The sequence below is a fragment of the Brassica napus genome, chromosome A2, assembly GCF_020379485.1.
Source record: "Brassica napus cultivar Da-Ae chromosome A2, Da-Ae, whole genome shotgun sequence".
In the NCBI taxonomy this organism is placed as follows: Eukaryota; Viridiplantae; Streptophyta; class Magnoliopsida; order Brassicales; family Brassicaceae; genus Brassica; species Brassica napus.
This window is the reverse complement of record NC_063435.1, coordinates 382,950-402,754: the sequence shown is the minus strand read 5'-3', so window position 1 is coordinate 402,754 and position 19,805 is coordinate 382,950. Positions and strand designations below refer to the sequence as shown.

The window sequence follows — 19,805 nt, the reverse complement described above, 5'->3', positions numbered from 1 at the left end:
CTCCAGAATTTTTACAATTTTTAAATGTTGATACGAAGTCACTTTATCTTCGGTCCACCGACCATCACGACCAGGCCCGCTCAGAGTAATATGGTTTAGGATCGCACGCTTAGCCAAGGCCCATTAGATACTAACGAGGAGGCCCAATAAGGTTGAGTCCACGAGATAGAAAAATGGACGGTGGAAAAGGCATTATAACACGAAACTCAGTTATGGGTTACCGTAGGTGATTAATATCGACCTATCCTATTCCTATCCAAAAAAATCATCAAAGAGATCTCTATCAACCTCCATTTGAAGCTCTGATCTCTTTCTTTTTTCCCTCTAAATCTCTCCTAACAGATTCCAACTCTCACTCTGCTCTGTCGGAATCCATGGATATCGCTTCTTCATCTCTCTGTCAAGCTCACAAGATCTCTCTCACGCGTTGTCAACCTTCTTCCCCGGTCAACTCCTGCTCCCTCACCTTTACCGGATTCTCGCTTCCGCAGATCAGCGCTCCTTCTCTAGCTAAATGTCGTCGAAAAGGCACCTCTTCAGGCTTTGTAAGAGCTTGTGTTGCTGTTGAACAGAAAACTCGGACTGCTATCATCAGAATTGGCACAAGGGGAAGGTAAAGTCTCTCTCTTTTTTTGCTTCTCGTGTGATCACTGATCTCTTAAGAGTATATGGGTGCTTGAATGCTAATGGGTTTGCCTTAGTTTCTTTAATTCTGATTCAAAGTTTCGATTTTTACCAGTCCTCTGTTTATATGAGTGCTTGAATGCTAATGGGTTTACTTTGCTTTGGTTTCCTTAGTTCTGATTCAAAGTGTTGATTTTTACCAGTCCTCTGTTTGTATGAGTGCTTGAATGCTAATGGGTTCGCCTTGGTTTCCTTAGTTCTGATTCAAAGTGTTGATTTTTGCCAGTCCTCTGTTTATATGAGTGCTTGAATACTAATGGGTTTGTTTTGCTTTGGTTTCCTTAGTTCTGATTCAAAGTCTCCATTTTTACCAGTCCTCTGTTTTGTATGAGTGCTCATATGCTAATGGGTTTGCTTTGGTTTCCTTAGTTCTGATTCAAAGTCTCAATTTTTACCAGTCCTCTGTTTATATGAGTGCTTGAATACTAATGGGTTTGCTTTGCTTTGGTTTCCTTAGTTCTGATTCAAAGTGTTGATTTTTACCAGTCCTCTGTTTATATGAGTGCTTGAATGCTAATGGGTTTACTTTGGTTTCCTTAGTTCTGATTCAAAGTCTCCATTTTTATCAGTCCTCTGTTTGGATTCACTTCCTGGGTTTAAGTGAGTTATAGTGGACAATGTCATGGTTGAATGTTTTAGTTGTAATTTATCTGGCTAGAAATGAGATATGTTACTTTTGGTTTGAGTGAGCTTTAGGGGACAATGATTTAGTGTAATTAATCTGGCTAGAAATGTGATATGTTACTTTGGTTTCTGTGCTCATAGTCGTTCAATCTTGTCTTGTGATTGATGTTGCATTAGTGGTGAATTGAATTTAGCCTCCCATGCATATTTTATCTTCTTCACTTTTCCCTGCTTATGTACTTTTACTGTGTAGGACAGTCCTCTAGCACTTGCTCAAGCATACGAGACACGATCCAAGCTCCAGGCAATACACCCTGAACTCACAGAAGACGGAGCCATCCACATCGAGATCATCAAAACCACCGGTGACAAGATTCTCTCCCAGCCGCTTGCTGACATTGGTGGGAAAGGGCTTTTCACCAAAGAAATAGACGAGGCTTTGATCAACGGCCATATAGACATAGCTGTTCATTCAATGAAAGATGTGCCCACTTATCTCCCCGAGAAAACGGTTTTGCCTTGTAACCTTGTGCGCGAGGATGTCAGAGACGCTTTTATTTGTCTCACTGCTGCCTCCTTAGCTGATCTTCCAGGGGGAAGCGTTGTGGGAACTGCTTCTCTCAGGAGGAAGTCGCAGATACTCCACAAGTATCCTTCATTAGCTGTAAGTTTTCACCATCTTTTATCAGAGCATAGAGGCTGCCACTTCGTATATACTGAATCAGGTGTTTCTTGCCTCTGCAGGTTGAGGAAAACTTTAGGGGTAATGTGCAGACGAGGCTATCTAAGCTTCAAGGAGGAAAAGTACATGCTACTCTATTAGCACTAGCTGGTCTTAAGAGACTAAGCATGACAGAGAACGTTGCATCTGTACTATCTTTAGATGAAATGCTTCCAGCTGTTGCTCAAGGAGCAATTGGAATTGCCTGCAGAACTGATGATGATAAAATGGTATAAAGAAACATTCCTATGAGCTAGACTGTAGTTTACTTTTCATGGGAATGATTCTATTGTTGTTTTGCATCTGCAGGCAAATTACTTAGCTTCATTGAACCATGAGGAAACAAGACTAGCGGTTGCATGCGAGAGAGCCTTTCTTGAAACGCTGGATGGTTCATGTCGTACACCTATTGCTGGATATGCGGCCAAGGACGAAGAAGGCAACTGCTTTTTCAGAGGATTGGTTGCATCTCCTGACGGTATTCGAGGTATGAAAGCATCACCTATGTGACATTCCACCTATCATTCATTTCTTATGTATCCCATCTTTGTGGTGACAGTTCTTGAGACGTCAAGAAAAGGTCCTTACGTGTTTGAGGACATGGTGAAGATGGGAAAAGACGCCGGGCAAGAACTGCTTTCTCGTGCTGGTCCAGGCTTCTTCGGCAACTAAGCCATTCGAAGAAGAGGAAGAAGGGCTGTGACATGGACAGAGAGACTAGGCTAGAGGAGTTTTCCAACATCATAGATCCCTTTTCTTCTTCTCTTCCTAAATCTGTTGTAACTTTTTTGATTTGAGAGAGAAAGGTAACCTTCTTGTTTTGATTGTTTTTTTGTATGCTCATTATAATTAAAAAAAGTATTACATTCACCATCACAACTTCAGATGTTCTATACTCTCTTTACTTCTATTTACTCCGCACTAAGGCCTAAACACAGCTTCTTCTACTTTTGATTTGTATAGTTTCAACAAAAAGAATGTGACAATTAAATAAAAGAGAAACTGACCATTTTACTTTAGTCCATAGCCGTTTTGTTTCTCCTCCCTGTTAAAGGCTTAGGCAACCCATCAAAGATTGAGCTTGTAATAGCAGCAGGTGTAGAAGTCGACCATAGAGACAGTGACGATGAACCGTTATTGCTGTTACCGTCTGGATCTTGTAAACTCGATGCACTTGAAGATTTTCTTACACTGGCAAAGCTGTCTGAAACTGGAGCATCCATCAAGTTCATTGGTACTGGATTGAAACTACAAGTCTCAGACTCTGCTGATGATAGACTAGTTCTACTCGAGGCTTTTGATCTCAAAGCTAAACCTTTCCCTCCTACTGATGATAAGAACCCGCCGTTGCTGCTGCTAGTGTTCTCTTCTTTCAACATAAGCTCTGGAGTCCGGGATGTAAAGTCGGCTTCGGACTTTTGTCGCCTTCTCATAAACTTATTGGAACTCGGTTCTTGAGATGATTGGTTGAACTCTTCGAGAAGTGCATTGACTAAGCTTCTGGACTTCCTGTGGTGGTTTAAGGGAGTGTTTGTGGATGGGAAAGGTCTGAGGTATTGACTATCACCGTTGCTTTCTTTCTTGTAAGTACCCATCTCTAAGCTTCCTCCTACAGAAACTGTTCTGATTGGTGGCTTTAGCCCGTAGTAGCCTTTCTTCTTTGAAGATTTCAACCTCAGAGACTGGAATGAGTCAAACGCGTCGCTGTTGGTATCGTTTTGGGGTTCCAGTTCGTGGCATGAACATCCCTCTCTGTAAATAAAGATTCCAAATATTAGAACCAAGAGGATCACTTTGATAATGAACATGCAGCAGCTTCAGTCCAACACAACCAGTTCAAAAAATAAAGCTTGGGTAATGTAAACTACTCTGCAATAACAAGACCATGTCTATAATTTTCATTTTCAGCCGGCCTTAGATTTTGGGTAAAATTTCAATAAAAATTCTTTTTTTAACTAGATTTTCGGAGCTTTTTTATAAATTTGGAGATTTATGTCTATGTATTTTTTTCTAAAAATTTGGGAGTTCTAACCGAACGTTTCATCCGGTTTTGCGAAAGACCGGCACCTCTCATATCAAAGCTGTAACTTGGTGCAAGGTAAATTAAAGTACCCACCCATGGTGTAAGGAGCCGATAGATAAACAAGGAGAAGGAGGATGTCTTCCAGGTAAAGGGATCCGGAGAGACTTGAGAGCAAACATTTGAAGATCAGTAACAAGCCCATTCATCTTCTTAACATCTCCAACCTGAAAGCAGAGCATTTTAACAACAAACATAAAAATGAAATTCAAAATGTTCGAAAATAAAAAATAACAAGCCCATTCATCTTTTTCACATCTCCAACGTGAAAGCAGAGCATTTTAACAACAAACACACACACAAAAAAACAGAACATCAAAAAAAAAAAAAAAAACAGAACATCAAATAACACTTTTTTAATTCCTCACGTGTTCTTCATCATGCCTCAATCTAAATAAAAAATGACTTTTTTACCAGTACAAATAAAAGTTAATTTCTACCTTTTTGTCTCTAATTAAAATAACGCAATATTAAGTCAAAACATATAGTTTTTATTTTTAACCTCAACGCCGTATTTGATGGCAACGCCGGCGAGAGTATCGAACTTGGAGACGCGGTGCTCAATGTAGCCACGGTCAGGGGAGCTGGAACGCGGAGGAGGAGAAGAAGAAGTCGGAGACGGGATCCGAAGAATGTTCGGACTAGAAGGATCTAAGAAGAATCCTCCACCGTAACCATTTTTATCGTCGCGGAATTTTCCGTTGGTGTATTCAGGAGGAGTGCCGTTGCGATTAGAAAGTCTTCTCTCTCGACGATCCATAAACATAGTAATTTGATCACAATTCAAACATCAGCTCGTGGAAACAAAAAAATCGAACGGTGAGGGAGTGATTTAGAGGAAAATGAGGAAACTGCGTCGAGTGATTAACGAAACTCGTGGACTAGAGATTATTTGGTTTTCATTCTATTTTCGAAGTCATGTAAACCACTGTTTTTATAGTAACAAATGTTTATAATAAAGTGTTGGAAAAGAATAATAAGATTATCAACAGTGTGAGTCTGATTCGGTCAATGCCAAATTATCTGCATTGATCCCACCACTGGATAAAATAGCTGGTTCTAAAGTCAAAAATCGGGTCTGTATGTTTGACAAAATAAAGCATGTATAATGTCGGCCAAGGAGGGAGGGAGAGTTAATCAAATCCATTCTTCTTTGCCTAACCAAAATTAAACCAACTATTAAATAAACCACAATCCATTAGGAACCTGTATAAGGTTTCTTTAGTTAATGGTACGGTTCGTTGGATGTTGAGAATGATGAGAACCATACCAAATGGCAAAAACCCTGTTGAACTGTAACTCACAACCATTAAAGGGTTTGATGTTCGTCTTTGTCAACGGGGATGTAGCTCAGATGGTAGAGCGCTCGCTTAGCATGCGAGAGGTACGGGGATCGATACCCCGCATCTCCATCTTTTTTAACCATTTTGAGAGTTGATTCAGGCTTCATAAACAGGCTACTTTTTGAGGCCTAATTAGAATCATGGACAGCTTGATTGGGGTTTTCACGTATTATTTTTTTGAGTTGTAGCATTTAGAACAATCAAGTTATAAACATATAGACTAGGGAGCTAGGATCTGGAAACGACAGTTGCAAAGAAACAAGACAATGCTTACTAATTACATCTGAATCAATCACCCAAGCGATTTTAGATTTAAAAAAAAAACACAAATCTAAGTTAAAAATGTAAAGAGCTTATCAACACCAAGAAGACGAATCTTTGCACTTTACAGAGAAATGCTACGGAAAAAAAAATGTTAAAAGAAGTATTCCCCCTTCTTGATTAGTTTTGTAGATTTGGCTGTTGGGTATCTAGTTGCTGCTCAGGTTGCAGAACAGAAACATCAAACACCACCACCATTCATTCTAGCTCGAGCTTCTGCAAACATCCTCTGCTGTTCCGCTGCTGCTTACTCTTCAGTCATCTCTGCTCCTGTGTCATCTTCACACTCCTCTGTGAATCTTGCTGCACAATTTCAAAAACGCAGGAAAACACAATTACATCTCTGGTCTGCAACTTAAAAGTTCGTATTTATGTTGCTCATAAGCAGAGTAGACTTCCTCAACGTATTCCCCAAATCCAAGAACCTGAAGCGCTTTGAGTACATGCTCAGGCGCGATCGTTCGTTTATCCTCTTTGTTACATACTTCATTAGACGCTGACGATATAAGATTTATAAACTCTGCCATAAACACATTGGACCAACAACATTTCTAATGATCAGCTACATTACACCTAATGACAAAGAGAAACAATCAAAAGAGTGATCATCTTATTACCAACACAACACTCGATAAGAAGATCCTGAGCATCTCTAGCAACGCGAACATCTCCTGGTCACATCTCCTTTATAATTTTAGTCATTGTAGCTGAGAAACATCATTACAAGAGAACATAACATATTGTTTAGCATTCAATTCAATCCTTGAAATTAACAAACGTTTACCTTTAGGAAGCGAAGCATCTTCCTTAGATTTTCCAACTATATCCATCGTTTTTATCTCTCTACAGAATCGCAATTTAAAAACGATAATAAAACTTAACGGTAGATTACTTGTTCCATGAATAACACTAGATAGAAGATTGTATTATTAATTGGGCTTTTTACTGAACTTTACTTATTTAGTAGGCCCACGCTGATCCAAAACAAAGTCAGCGGTCAGCACTACCACAAAACACAAACTAAGTAATGATTGTCCTGTTATATTTTTATAATAATGTGATCCATGATGTAGTCAGCTGAGAGTGAGGCGATATGTGCGCCAATAGGCTAATTAAAAAATAAAAATAAAAATCAAATGACTGATTCAAACTTCATTACTCTGTTCCCTATTTTATGTTTTCTCTGTGTGGTTTGTTAGATTTGTACATGTACTCCAAATCTAAGATTCCTCTTTGTCCCAGTTTACCTGCAGGCTTCAGATGCATGTGCTTTACGTTATTGTTTTGTTTTTTTGTTTATTTGCGTTTGTTTTGATTGGTGGAGGCAATGAATATCCAGCTACTACTACTACTTATGGTGCCTGTTGATTTTTTTTTTTTGTAGATCTGAGATTTATTGCTTGCTTGCTCCAAATCGGGAAACTAGTTTTCCTTTTTGCTTCTTTTTCTAAGGGTTTTTAGTAATTAAACCCCTCAACTAAAGATGAATCGTAAAAAAAACCCTCAACTAAAAATCCTGTGAAATAAACCCTCAACTTTAGTTCCGTTAACATATGTTACCCTCCGTTTAAAAAACCGTGACGGAGGGTGACATATGTTAACGGTTTATAAGTTGAGGGTTTATAATGTTGAAAACTTAGTTGAGGGTTTTTTTTTACGATTCAAAAATAGTTGAGGGGTTTTATCACTAAAAGTCATTAAAGGGTTTTTAAGTTATTTATTATTCATTTATACATTGTTTTAGATTGATTTGTAAGCCTTTAAAACTAATGTATATTATTAATACATTAATCTATTATAAAATTAATTTATACATTTTAAATTAATAATTTTCAACACGATTTACAACTTATTATAACTTCAAAATATTAAATTATTTGATATTTGGCAATAGTGATATAAAAAAAATTGTGGGTTTATATCGTCATTTTCAAATATCAAATAATTGAAAGTTTCTAAGTTATATTAAATCTTAAGTAGTGTTGAGGATAATTCATCCATGAAGTCAATCTTTCTATTTGGAGTATGACGTACTTTTTCTTATTTTCATAATTTTCGTCATCAGACTCATACTTTCCTATTTTCCTATATTGTTCTTGATTTATTGTATTACTTTATGTTTCAAATATATTATTGATCAAGAAAATAAAAATATAATGTAGTTATTCAGAAATCAATGATAATAAAAATAATCATGCATTATTTTGGAGGGGGGAGAAGTATGAACCGGATGACAGAAATCATGAAAAAAAGAAAAAGTGCGTCATACTCTAAATAGAAAGATTGACTTCATGGATGAATTATCTCGACACTACTTAAGACTTAATATAACTTAGAAACTTTCAATTATTTCATATTTGACAATGACGATATAAACACACAAATTTTTTTATATCACTATTTCCAAATATCAAATAATTTAATATTTCAAAGTTATAATAAGTTGTAAGTAGTGTTAAAAATTATTAATTTAAGATGTATAAATTAATATACAAATATATTAATGTATTAAAATTTATAAATTAGTTTTAAAAGCTTATAAATCTTAAAACAATGTATAAATGATAATAAATAATTTAATAATATTTAATGACTTTTAGTGATAAAACCCCTCAACTAAAGATGAATCGTGAAAAAAACTCTCAACTAAAAATCCAGTGAAATAAACCCTCAACTTATAAACCGTTAACATATGTCACCCTCCGTCACGGTTTTTTAAACGGAGGGTAACATATGTTAACGGAACTAAAGTTGAGGGTTTATTTCACAGGATTTTTAGTTGAGGGTTTTTTTTACGATTCATCTTTAGTTGAGGGGTTTAATTACTAAAAACCCTTTTTCTAATTCAATTTAATTAAAAGAGTGAAAGTCGCTGGAGGCAGCGGTTCATCGATCTCTTCCTGTGGATTTTTTTTTTTTTGGTTGTTTGTTGTTGTTGGAAAGAGATTAAAAGCATGAACAGATCGATAAACCTCTGCATCCAGCGGTTGCCTCTTCACTAGTCAATCACTTTTGAATCCTTGTTTTTTAGTTCATAGGATCATAGATACATTGAATACTGTTTCTGGTAATAGTCTGTTTAGTTTCCCATTATTTTTGTTTGTTTGTTAACTGAGGATACATATATGTTTTTAGTTGACTGATATGCTTTTTGCTTTCACTTACTACTACCAAGTGGATCAGGAGTTTGCTAAAATAACAAAAAGGAAACTTAGGATTCTTTCGGGAGAGAAGAATCTTGGTATTGCTTATGATGATTCATCTTGTAGGTTCCTTTATTGGTCTGACTCTGACCGAACAATGGACTTCTGATAGTGTTTTCTGTTTTGGTTCCATGTATTGCATGGATTCTCTAGTTCAGCTCTTTTACCGCATACAATATTACCTTGTAACTTTGTTCCTTTTAGAACCTTGCGGTGTAATTATGCATGATCCAATCTATTTGTTTCATAAAGTGATGAATGCTTGCAAACACACATTTATTCATCATTACTTCATACAATATTGTGAACCCTTGTTTATGGCATTTATATCTTAGTTTCTCTCCTATTTGGTTGATCTTTTTCTTCTAGTGAATCAAATTGCAGTGATCAGAATGCCCATTTGAAGCCATGGCAGTAAGTTCTTGTTGATGAAGCGTAGCTACTGTTGAGAGCTGATTTGGTGTTAAAAATGTTCATCAGCAAGAATCAAATTCACTCTGAAAAGTGTTAGTGGCGCCAGGCTTTTGAGGTGGTACTGTTCTAGTAATATGTTTCTTTCTACCTTGTGAACAGAAGAAGTGGGGAGAATGGTGTTCTCTTTTTCTGATTTCTGCTATCTTGTTTTGCATCTTCATAGGATTTGTACATTATTATTAATGTGACTTGTGTGAAAATTCAATTCAACTAAAGAATGTTTGTTAGTCAAACGTTTAAGGTTATGTAATTTCATATTCATCTCACTTACTTACCAATCAAATAGATGTATCACCAGAATAACAATAGGATGGAAGTATGAACCATTTGGTTTAATTGGATCTAAGAAAACTATAACCAAAGTCAATCCAAATTTGGTTTGTGTTAGGTTTGGTTTATGTTCGGTTTGGTGTATGTTCTGTTTAGTTTAATATGGTCTTGTTTGTGTTTATTTAGTTCTTTGATTTTTTAGTTTTGTTATAGTTTAGTTACAAAAATATAATTTGTAAAAACATAAACAAATCATCATTAGACACTAAATCATATGTTTGTAAAACCAAACACACAATAAAAATATAAAAGCAAAGTGGTTTGGACTCGGTTGGGTCGGTTTGGATTCGGTTTGGTTCGGTTCGGTTTTTTTACCCACCCCTACTATTCCATCTTATCTACATTTCATCCTATTTTTTTATTCCTCTAAATAGTTGCATACCAGGAAAAAAAAATAAAAAGAGGTCAGATGTCATTTAACGGAATTACATGTGATATTTCTAAATACTGTAAACTATAGGGAGTGAAATGTAAAATATAGAAAAGATGCAGACATTCTGTATCAAGGCCCAATAATCAACATACAACTTACTTTGCAAGCCCATATGAATTTAGGGTTTCCAATAATTATGTTTTCTTCTGCTCATTCTATAAAACCCTTAAACCCTACTTGTTTCCGCCACTCCTTACTCATTTCATATTGCTTGTTATAGCTAAAAACATGGGAAGCGATACAGAAGCAGAGAAGTCGATCCAAAAGGAGAAGAAGAAGGTCATCTCCCTCGCTCCCATAGCTAAACCTCTCGCCGGAAAGAAGCTCCAGAAGAGGACTTTCAAACTCATTCAAAAAGGTACCAATCCGAATCTAACTTCTACTGTTAGCTTTGTCTGAGGTTTATTGTTCTGTTCACTGTCAACAGCTGCTGGTAAGAAATGCTTGAAGAGAGGCGTTAAGGAAGTGGTGAAGAGCATCAGACGTGGCCAGAAAGGGTTAGTATTCATTTTTAAATGTAATCTCTTGCGTGTTGAATGCGTCATGATAATGTTATAGTGTGATCCGTGTACAACTAAGCCGATGCTCTGGATTATAAATAATGAATGTAGCATGGTACTGTACACGAAAAGTGAACTTATGGATCGACATGTCTGCCATCTCTGAGTTAAATATATGATTAGACGGCCTGGTTTAGATCCACATTACATATCTCTGTCTTGTTTATTTGTTAGTACAATGCTGTCTGAAAATGTATTGTAATTGAATCTGTTATAATGTATAATCCGTGTACAATTAAGCCGATGCTCTGGATTAAAAAAATATGAATGTAGCATGGTACTGTACACGGAAAGTGAACTATGGATCGACATGTCTGCCATCTTTGAATTATCTTTTGATGAGACGGCCTGGTTTAGATCCACATTCTTATCTTGGTTTAGACAAACTATAACTATGGTTGATTTCTATTAGTATTTTTCTTTAATTTGTTTATGGTTGTGTGTTTGTTTGATAAAGGTTATGGTTTGTATTTATATGATTCGTGTACAACTAAGCCGATGCTCTGGATGAACTAGATGAAGGTAGCATGGTACTGTGCACGTAAACTGAGCTTTGCTGCGGATTGACATGTCTGCCCTCTCTGAGTTTTTTCTTTGATTAGAGGGCCTGGTTGATATCCACACTCGTTTGTTTTTGCTTGTGATTTATGTTTGGCAATTTGGTTTTTGTGTTCTTGATGATCATTGGCTTGTTCTTTATGTTTATGTGTGATCCGTGTACAATTAAGCCGATGCTCTGGATTAAATAGAATGAATGTAGCATGGTACTGTACACGGAAACTGAATCATGGGGTTTGAAATGTCTGTGCCCTCTCTGAAAACTTCTTTGATTTGCGGGCCTGGTTTAAACCCACATTCTCTTGTATGTTTAGGTTCTTTGATGCAACTTTTTGTTCCTACGGTTTGTGTTGTACTAATAGATTGTTGTGCTCTTTGTGCAGAATATGTGTTATAGCTGGAAACATTTCTCCCATTGATGTTATCACCCATGTTCCAATCTTGTGTGAGGAAGCTGGCATTCCTTACGTCTACGTACCATCTAAAGAAGTAAGTTTAATGTTCTTCCTTAAACTGTAGATTCTATAGTCTTATGGCTTTTGTCTCAGGTCTAAGTATGTTTTGTGCAATGCAGGATCTTGCCCAAGCCGGTGCCACTAAACGACCAACTTGCTGTGTTTTGGTCATGCTTAAACCGGCTAAAGGAGAGCTAAGTGCAGAAGATCTCCAAAAGTTGAAGTCAGACTACGAACAAGTAGCTGACGATGTTAAAGAGCTTTCAACTTCTGTAATTTGATTGATTAGGAACTAGTATCAAAGAACATGTGTTTGTGTTTGTGTCTGTGGTTTTGTTGCTTAATGAATATGATGAGATATTAAAGCCTGGGATAATAATTCTATATTCTAGTCGCCAGCTGCCAAAACATCCATAAAGAAACAGTATTAAGGCCCAAAGATAATACTTATTCTATTTGCTAGGTGCAAAAACATCAAAAAGAAACTGTGTTAAGGCCCAATCAGTATTGTTAAAACCAGACCGATCCTATAGTTGATCAGGATTTGATCATGAACCGTCTTATAGCCGGATTAAATCTAATAATTAGTTTGACCATAAACTGATTACGTTAGATTAGATTTCAGAGTTATTAAACTGATAAAAACCATTAAAACTATCAAAAATCTCTAAATTATGCATATAAACATAAAACTAGTTTATATTTATAAATTTTTATGTTTTAAATTCATTTATATTTTAATTATTAAATCTACACACTAAAAATATATTAAACTAGATTATTAAACCAGATTAGATCCGATCGAATCATATTAAACCGTGACTCAAAAATTATCCGGTTCAGAACTTTCGGTCCGGTTTTAAAAACACTGATTGTAAGGCAATTACGATCACAATTTATGGATCGGGTTTTTGTAAATCGTTGACTAAAAATTAATGTATTTGATCGGTTTAACGGTTGAACCTATTAATCTTATCAAACCATTCCTCTCGAGATTAGTGGTTTTTAACCGAACCAATTAGCTAAACTGCAACTAATTAATTATTCAATTAATAAATTGAGTGAAAACTGCTCGTATAAGCTGACATGAACGCTTCACCTCCAAAACTCGAGATCTGGAGAATGCGAATCTGAAGGATCCTCCGAATTGTGTAAATCTTCACCAGATCCAAACGAATCAAGTATGGGCTGTTCGTTTTCGGGATTGAACGCGCTTTACGACTCCGGCGGAGGCGACGTGTGGATCAATGAGAACCGTTTCAGGATCGTGAGGCAGCTCGGCGAAGGCGGCTTCGCGTTCGTGTTTCTGGTTAAGGAGATCGTCGCCGACGCTGCGTCCGGTGGCGGTTTGGCGTCGAAAGTCAAGGATCCAGCTCACCTCTCCGGTTAGTGCTGCTACTGATCATTTCTCTCTGGATCGTGATTGATGATTCGATATTCCTTTATCTGCGTTGTTATATCGATTGGATCTGATAGAGATCGTTCGTGTCAGGTAGAGATTGTTATAGGAATCAAATTGAATCAATGTAGAGATCGTATGTGCTTGGTTTAGGCTCGGAATCGTTGAATCTTGTTTCGATCTTGTGTATAGTGAGATCCGTGGCGCATCTGAGATTCTGTAGTTGATTGTAGATGATAGGCATTACAGTGAATCCACTTTCATATAGATTTGACTTTGGATCTTTTGATCCTTGAGATTGGTTTGTCATTTGTCATGACTAAGGATTATTTTTCCTATATGTGATTTTCATTGTAGATGATGGAACTTATGCGATGAAGAAAGTTCTGATTCAGAACAAGGAGCAGCTGGAACTTGTGCGGGAGGAGATTCGTGTTTCGTCCTTGTTCAGCCACCCTAATCTGCTTCCTCTCCTTGATCATGCCATTATTCCTGTTAAGGTAGATAGATAAGCTCTGTTTTAAAATTCATGTTTGTTGAATACTTGTCATGTGAAGTCTGGTTTTGAAAGTGTGTTGCTTTTGATCTGTTTAGGGTGGTCAAGAGGGAGCTGGGAAACACGAGGCCTTCTTGCTATTTCCAGTTCACCTGGATGGGACCTTGCTGGATAATTCCACAGCGATGAAGGCTAAAAAGGAAACTTTCTCAACAACTGATGTCTTGCAAATATTTCGTCAGGTATCAACCGCTCTTTTTAAATCCATATTTAGTTTTTGTTACCTAGCTTGTTAGTTTCTAAACTATCTATTACGTTATGCTGTTGTAGTATATATTTAGAACCATGTGATTGATTGTGTGACTAGAAGTATAAGATTTATTGAATGATTAGTCGTGAATTGCAAGTGTTTTGATTACCTAGAGCTATTCCACTGCAGCTTTGTGATGGACTCAAACACATGCACTCTCTGGAGCCACCATATGCTCACAACGATGTCAAACCTGGAAACGTGCTGTTAACGCGTAGGAAAGGACAGACTCCTCTTGCGATTTTGATGGACTTTGGGAGTGCTCGTCCAGCACGGAAGCAAATCCGCTCCCGTCAAGAGGCCTTACAGTTACAGGTCCCTATCTATATCCATCCCTTATTCATACTACTACTCTGTATTATTTATATATATTCCATGTCTTATTAATCATGGACTTGTGAATATTCTTCATGTTCTCTCGACTTTAACAGGAATGGACAGCTGAACATTCTTCAGCACCTTTTAGAGCTCCCGAGCTCTGGGATTGCCCAAGCCATGCTGATATTGATGAGAGAACAGACATCTGGTCACTAGGCTGCACACTATACGCAATAATGTACAATACGATTATCATCCCTCTTACACTAAATAAGAGTTTTTGTTTTGGATATTCATTTTGTGGTTTTTGCAGGTACGGTGTCTCTCCGTTTGAATATGTACTTGAAGAATCTGATGGAAGTCTTCAGCTCGCAATCGTGAACGCTAAGATCAAATGGCCAAAGGCTGGACCAAAGGCTTCTTATCCTGAAGCTCTTCACCAGTTCGTGACTTGGATGCTGCAACCTCAGGCTGCGGTTCGACCTCGCATTGACGATATCATCATCCACGTTGACAAATTGATCGCAAAGTTCACCAAATGATTCATCACTCCGGTGGTATAATCTAAAGAGTTTAAAGAAAAAAAGGATTTAATATACATTGCTTTTTCTTTTTATTTATATGTTTAGCTATTTTGAAAGATCCTATATTAGATACATATTAAAATACATTAAATTTTTCGTTTGATCTATTTGTAAGACTTCATTTTAAAATAATGTTATTTTGTCAGACAGATTTCTTAATATGTTTTAATATTAAAGACATGACTTTTTTTTTCTTCTGTCATGAATCAAATTCACACGGTATTCTTGTTGTCCAACGAAACTGTTAACTGATTAAGAGAAAGATCTTGTTACATTGTGTAATTATAAGTACTTTTTAATTTTTAATATTAATTTCTAAACATCGTTACCACTTTGTTTAGGTACAAATCATTTCCCCATATATTTTTATGCATTAGTCTCAAGATTCTCAACCAGTGCAAGGAGAACACACAAGTTGATGTTCTTTTTACAAAACTAACAACTTGATCGGTTGATCTTTGGTTGTCATATAATGCATGTATGTATAAATAATATAAAGTGTGTAGGCCATCGTGCATTTTAAGATATGCATAAAGGATTGTTCACTAGGTACAGTGGTACGCATAAATGCATAGCCGTAGATACTGATAACATGTTGTTGAAAGAGTTATTCCATTTTAAAAAATGTAATACATATTTCCTTATATATGAATATATATTGAGAAAATATATCATTGTATGACCTTTTACTTTTACAGATTTGAGTCACTTCAAAGAAACAAAAGAAATAAAGAACGTAACTCAATTTTCAGGAAGATAAATGTCTGATCGCTATTTATTTTAAACGTAACTTCTGTCTTCTGTAACTCTTAAAGTGAAAAGATCTACAGTTCCCCAGTTCCCCACAACCAAAATCATGATCATACACTTATACCTACACCTCTCTATAGTTCCATTTTCAGAAACTTTAAATATCCAACCAATAAAACCAAATCGCATCTAATATCAGTGACAAAACTATAAAGAAATTCAGACATTTAGGTTTAGCTATAACATTATTCAGAATATTTTCAGCGTTCACCAATACAATAACATTGATCGTTTTATAAAAAAACGTATGCGACGACATAATTTATATAGTAACTACACAAATTTCTTATGATTATAATAACTATATGAACGTCTTAACATTTACACCCAAAAAAAACTATGAACGATTTTTTTTGTTAGTAATAACAATTAACAGGAACGTTGTAAAAGCTGTTTTAAGTTTTAACATTCCGCAACTCAGTTGAAAGAAAACATTACACAATTATTTAGCAATATTAGTACCTCTTGTAAACTCCAATGATCATTTTATTCCTATTAAATATCATTTTGAAGTAACATAGTAATATTTGTAAAGTTATAGTCATATATTTAATTGACCTTATATCCTCTTTTTCTTTTATCAAATCTGATTAAGACCATAATTCTTCAACATCACAACATGATCATGAACTGAAATTAGAGTGATGGCCTGTAAAGCTGCAATCCTAAATATGCATGTGAAGAAGTAATGGAATTAAATAAATCCTGATATAGGTAAATTTCTTCATGTTATATTAATTTGCTGTTGTGACAAAGCAAGCGAAAGATGTTTGAACTTTTTGAGGAAGAGAAAGGACTTTAACATCAGTAAATTAAAGAAGGACAGAACAGCGCAAGTCACAAGGATAGTATAATATTTATTACTCTTTATTTAATGTATACATTACACATTTTCCAATATTTTTCTCACCAGATTATAATTATTCTTTTATTAACTTTAAATTATATTTTTTCTTCCCCAACCATATTGATTCAATTCGTGATTGCAAAAATGGAAACATAATAAAAAAAAGCTTGGAAACATTCTTTCCTTACACTTCCCTTCGTTATAAGTGTTGCCTCTACACTTTCATGTTAAAATATAGAATAGCATTGATTAGTATTCGTACATTGTATGTGTACATACTATGCTCTCGTTTTGTATATGATCGCAAATCATTGATGTAAATCTTCCACTCCTTATTTACAGTACACTTTTTTGTGTGTAGAAAGAATATGCATTTAACTTTGTCGACAAAAATAAATGAATTAATTATCATTATAAACTCTATATTACATCATATTTTCTATATGTGAAAGGCTAATTTGCAGTATTACAAACTCAATGACACCTAAAATTACCTTGTTTATAAGATATGACGTTTAGAGTTATTGCATTAATTAAAAAGATACCACTACCTCTGCGAGATAAGAGACTTCACTTTCTCTCCTTCACGGCTTCTAGCTGGAGTCTTGCTGTTCTCATCAACTCTCTCCATTTATGGCCCTCTCTATCTATCTATCTCTCTCATATTTTGTTTTCTTAATTCAATTCTTGCTGAGGTTTTCTTATCAAAGGGTGTCTTGGTGTTCAAATTCTTATTAAAGCTTTAATTCTACCAGAGTACACATGGATGACAAGAGCCATGATTATAAAAATATATGGTAATTTAGTTAGCTTGAGTAAAATAGTTTTTGATTAGTTGAATCATGGTTTTACACTTCTCTTATATCCATGACCTAATCAATATTGGGTCATGGCTATATATAAAAATACCGGTCAATATTCACTGGTTGCTTTTCCATGGTTAGATATAAAATAGTTTTTGATTAGGTGAGTCATGGTAATTAGATATAAAATTACCGATCCATATGCACCAAATTTAGCTTGACTAAAATAGTTTTTTTGAGAATTTAGTTAGCTTGAGTAAAATATTTTAGGTTTTATATCTAGACTAACCCATGTATTTAGCAATATTCCGAAACTATATATGGGTTGATTTGTGTTTGATAATTAAAAGTATTGTACACCAAAAATTTTTTTGTGTCTTCAAGCTTTAATTTTATTTTTAAATGTTAAAAATATTATACATTGAAAATTAATTATTGGATGTGTATGTTTCATGTTTGTCTTATATTATTTAATTTGTGTATATAAAATTTAGGTTATGAGCTGTTATTTGGTCAGAAAGAAGATGAGAGATAAATAGCAATGCTCAGGTGTTGTAAATACATCCTCTTGTCCATCTCTATCCTTCCACCCAACTCAATGAACTCATCCTCTTATCTATAAAAGTCAGCCTCTAATTATCTTCTAATTTCCCCAAAAATAATCAAATAATTTTCATTTTTCTCTATTTCTTGGAAGAATATTCCCCTTTTCCAATTTTTTTTTCTTCAAGAAACTCCTTATCTTGTCTTTTATCATCAAAAATGCACATACATACACTTCACACATACACGCTATATGTATACGCACTTACATTTATGTATATATAGAGAGAGAGAGAGAGACTCACAAACACACATACTTGCTTGTTAGATTGTTTATACTAATATCTCACCTTCTCGTGGTTTCTCTCTCACTTTTAGGGTTTTTACTTTCTAGTGGGTCTCTTTTGTTGGGTCTCTTTGTTGCTTCTTCTGGTTCACTTCTATATAGACCACTAAAAAGAGTTGTAATTGTATACAAATGGAGTCTGGAAAGAGCTTTGGAACCGAAGACGTTTCTCGCAGCTGTGAATCTGGATGGACAATGTATTTAGCCTCACATTCTCATGATCCTGATGACGACTGTTACTATGAAGATGGTGATGACGAGGATAGCGATGGTGGTGAGTCAATGGACTCTGATGCATCTTCTGGTCCCATGGAAGCGACATCAACTCTCAAACTTCCTCAAGATACTGAGGAGCAAAACTCAATAAAGAAAAAGAAGAAGGCTAATGAAGAGATGGTTTTGGTGGAGACTAGGGTTCACAACAACAATCATGATGACGATGCTTATGATAATGATGATGTTTATAGTCATGATGATGGTAATGATAGCTACAGTGCAGTTCATAGCTACGTTGGTGCAGTTAGACAAGGGTTTGTTTGAATTTATTGACTTTATGTTATTTAATTTATGTTCCAATGTTTTCATTTTACATTATCAAATGCTATGTCCTTTGTTTACGTTTTTGTTTTAATGATGGAAATGTATCTTCTTCCTGATGATTTGCTAATTATCCACTATAAGTAGCCTATTTAGTTGATACTCTAGAGAAGTGTTAAACAATTTACAAAGAAAACATAGTACTAACACAGTGATGAAGGTGATGATGATAGTGGCTATATATGGTGATAATGATGATGATAGCTTGGGTCTTTTGCGATGTACATCAATGCATGATTCTTTATGGTCACCATATATAGCTAGCTAGTACCCCATTATGGAAATACATATATGCCATCTTACTATATATTTGTCTCTATTCTCTCTATATATATTAATTTTTGTACTAGCTAGTCACTAAAAATATATGCATAACATTTTATGATAACAATTTTTTCCCCACCAAAATGGTGTTGATGTTGCTAATCACAGAAGTAAAGTATTTATAAGATGTAATTAGCTAAATATTTTAGCATGTTTTGTTTACTACATCATCGCATGCCTTTTTTTTTATAACAAATTAACAATCATAGCATGCCATTCGTGAGCAAAATTTAACAATCTATAAACAAAAATTACGCTTCATTTATCTAGTTTATAACGAACAACTCAATGCATCGATATACAGTGAACTAAAACCGATCGACGAGTTATTTAAATTCAAAACTAAAACATTTTAATATTAAAATCTAGTTAGATTTTTATATCGGGATTTCATAAACCAAACCAATGTATATTCCATTGATATTCATCATAGTTGAACGAATTCTAAGATCTCCACAGGTACAAGAATTATGATCATTAGAATAATATAAAAAGTAACGTTGCATAGATTTGGTTTGTGGCTATAGCCACATACAACACACACGTGAACACAGAGTGAGTTGTATACAATAGAGAGATTGAGACATAAAAACTAGAACCCATCATCTTTGGTTGTATCTTTGGTAGAGACAGGGAAACATG

At 35.3% G+C, this 19,805-nt stretch overlaps 5 protein-coding genes, 3 non-coding genes and 3 pseudogenes across 8 annotated transcripts; 9 read left to right on the top strand and 2 right to left on the bottom strand.

The window, feature by feature from the left end:
• Positions 1–227: 227 nt before the first annotated feature.
• Positions 228–2,902, top strand: LOC106390310 (porphobilinogen deaminase, chloroplastic-like). Its single transcript, XM_048747314.1, has 5 exons — positions 228–613; positions 1,567–1,972; positions 2,053–2,259; positions 2,339–2,516; positions 2,589–2,902. Exons 1-5 carry the CDS (start codon positions 375–377, stop codon positions 2,699–2,701), a joined length of 1,143 nt encoding a protein of 380 aa, XP_048603271.1. The 5' UTR covers positions 228–374; the 3' UTR covers positions 2,702–2,902.
• Positions 2,830–5,177, bottom strand: LOC106422650. The gene is made up of 3 exons (XM_048747320.1): positions 4,612–5,177; positions 4,146–4,276; positions 2,830–3,781 (listed from the first exon to the last, which is right to left on the bottom strand). Exons 1-3 carry the CDS (start codon positions 4,873–4,875, stop codon positions 3,046–3,048), a joined length of 1,131 nt encoding a protein of 376 aa, XP_048603277.1. The 5' UTR covers positions 4,876–5,177; the 3' UTR covers positions 2,830–3,045.
• A 271-nt stretch (positions 5,178–5,448) lies between these two features.
• On the top strand, positions 5,449–5,521 carry TRNAA-AGC. The gene has a single exon. It is a non-coding gene; the product is annotated as a tRNA-Ala (tRNA).
• Positions 5,522–5,772: 251 nt separating this feature from the next.
• Positions 5,773–6,660, bottom strand: LOC106379145. The gene is made up of 2 exons (XR_007319209.1): positions 6,558–6,660; positions 5,773–6,480 (listed from the first exon to the last, which is right to left on the bottom strand). It is a non-coding gene; the product is annotated as an uncharacterized LOC106379145 (transcript).
• Positions 6,661–10,388: 3,728 nt separating this feature from the next.
• Positions 10,389–12,177, top strand: LOC106422615 (H/ACA ribonucleoprotein complex subunit 2-like protein). The gene is made up of 4 exons (XM_013863401.3): positions 10,389–10,571; positions 10,641–10,710; positions 11,715–11,820; positions 11,906–12,177. Exons 1-4 carry the CDS (start codon positions 10,442–10,444, stop codon positions 12,065–12,067), a joined length of 468 nt encoding a protein of 155 aa, XP_013718855.1. The 5' UTR covers positions 10,389–10,441; the 3' UTR covers positions 12,068–12,177.
• On the top strand, positions 10,813–10,920 carry LOC125589637 (annotated as a pseudogene).
• On the top strand, positions 11,035–11,140 carry LOC125589638 (annotated as a pseudogene).
• LOC125589636 lies at positions 11,288–11,399 on the top strand. Its single transcript, XR_007325811.1, has one exon. It is a non-coding gene; the product is annotated as a small nucleolar RNA snoR100 (small nucleolar RNA).
• On the top strand, positions 11,522–11,631 carry LOC125589635 (annotated as a pseudogene).
• Positions 12,178–12,833: 656 nt separating the features above from the next.
• Positions 12,834–15,038, top strand: LOC106422796 (serine/threonine-protein kinase 16). Its single transcript, XM_048747304.1, has 6 exons — positions 12,834–13,171; positions 13,543–13,685; positions 13,780–13,923; positions 14,121–14,306; positions 14,423–14,547; positions 14,623–15,038. Exons 1-6 carry the CDS (start codon positions 12,970–12,972, stop codon positions 14,849–14,851), a joined length of 1,029 nt encoding a protein of 342 aa, XP_048603261.1. The 5' UTR covers positions 12,834–12,969; the 3' UTR covers positions 14,852–15,038.
• A 2,815-nt stretch (positions 15,039–17,853) lies between these two features.
• Positions 17,854–18,901, top strand: LOC111208486 (protein SUPPRESSOR OF PHYTOCHROME B 5-like). Its single transcript, XM_022707521.2, has one exon. It carries the CDS (start codon positions 18,375–18,377, stop codon positions 18,780–18,782), a length of 408 nt encoding a protein of 135 aa, XP_022563242.2. The 5' UTR covers positions 17,854–18,374; the 3' UTR covers positions 18,783–18,901.
• Positions 18,902–19,805: the final 904 nt, after the last annotated feature.

Coding starts and splice junctions, on each gene's coding strand:
- LOC106390310 (XM_048747314.1), top strand. CDS start 375: ATGGATATCGCTTCTTCATCTCTCTGTCAAGCTCACAAGATCTCTCTC. Junction 1,973..2,052: donor ACAAGTATCCTTCATTAGCT/GTAAGTTTTCAC, acceptor TTGCCTCTGCAG/GTTGAGGAAAACTTTAGGGG. Junction 2,260..2,338: donor GAACTGATGATGATAAAATG/GTATAAAGAAAC, acceptor TTGCATCTGCAG/GCAAATTACTTAGCTTCATT.
- LOC106422650 (XM_048747320.1), bottom strand. CDS start 4,875: ATGTTTATGGATCGTCGAGAGAGAAGACTTTCTAATCGCAACGGCACT. Junction 4,277..4,611: donor CCATCAAATACGGCGTTGAG/GTTAAAAATAAA, acceptor CTCTGCTTTCAG/GTTGGAGATGTTAAGAAGAT. Junction 3,782..4,145: donor ATCGGCTCCTTACACCATGG/GTGGGTACTTTA, acceptor CTTTATTTACAG/AGAGGGATGTTCATGCCACG.
- LOC106422615 (XM_013863401.3), top strand. CDS start 10,442: ATGGGAAGCGATACAGAAGCAGAGAAGTCGATCCAAAAGGAGAAGAAG. Junction 10,711..11,714: donor ATCAGACGTGGCCAGAAAGG/GTTAGTATTCAT, acceptor CTCTTTGTGCAG/AATATGTGTTATAGCTGGAA. Junction 11,821..11,905: donor TCTACGTACCATCTAAAGAA/GTAAGTTTAATG, acceptor TGTGCAATGCAG/GATCTTGCCCAAGCCGGTGC.
- LOC106422796 (XM_048747304.1), top strand. CDS start 12,970: ATGGGCTGTTCGTTTTCGGGATTGAACGCGCTTTACGACTCCGGCGGA. Junction 13,686..13,779: donor ATGCCATTATTCCTGTTAAG/GTAGATAGATAA, acceptor TGATCTGTTTAG/GGTGGTCAAGAGGGAGCTGG. Junction 14,548..14,622: donor TGCACACTATACGCAATAAT/GTACAATACGAT, acceptor TGGTTTTTGCAG/GTACGGTGTCTCTCCGTTTG.
- LOC111208486 (XM_022707521.2), top strand. CDS start 18,375: ATGGAGTCTGGAAAGAGCTTTGGAACCGAAGACGTTTCTCGCAGCTGT.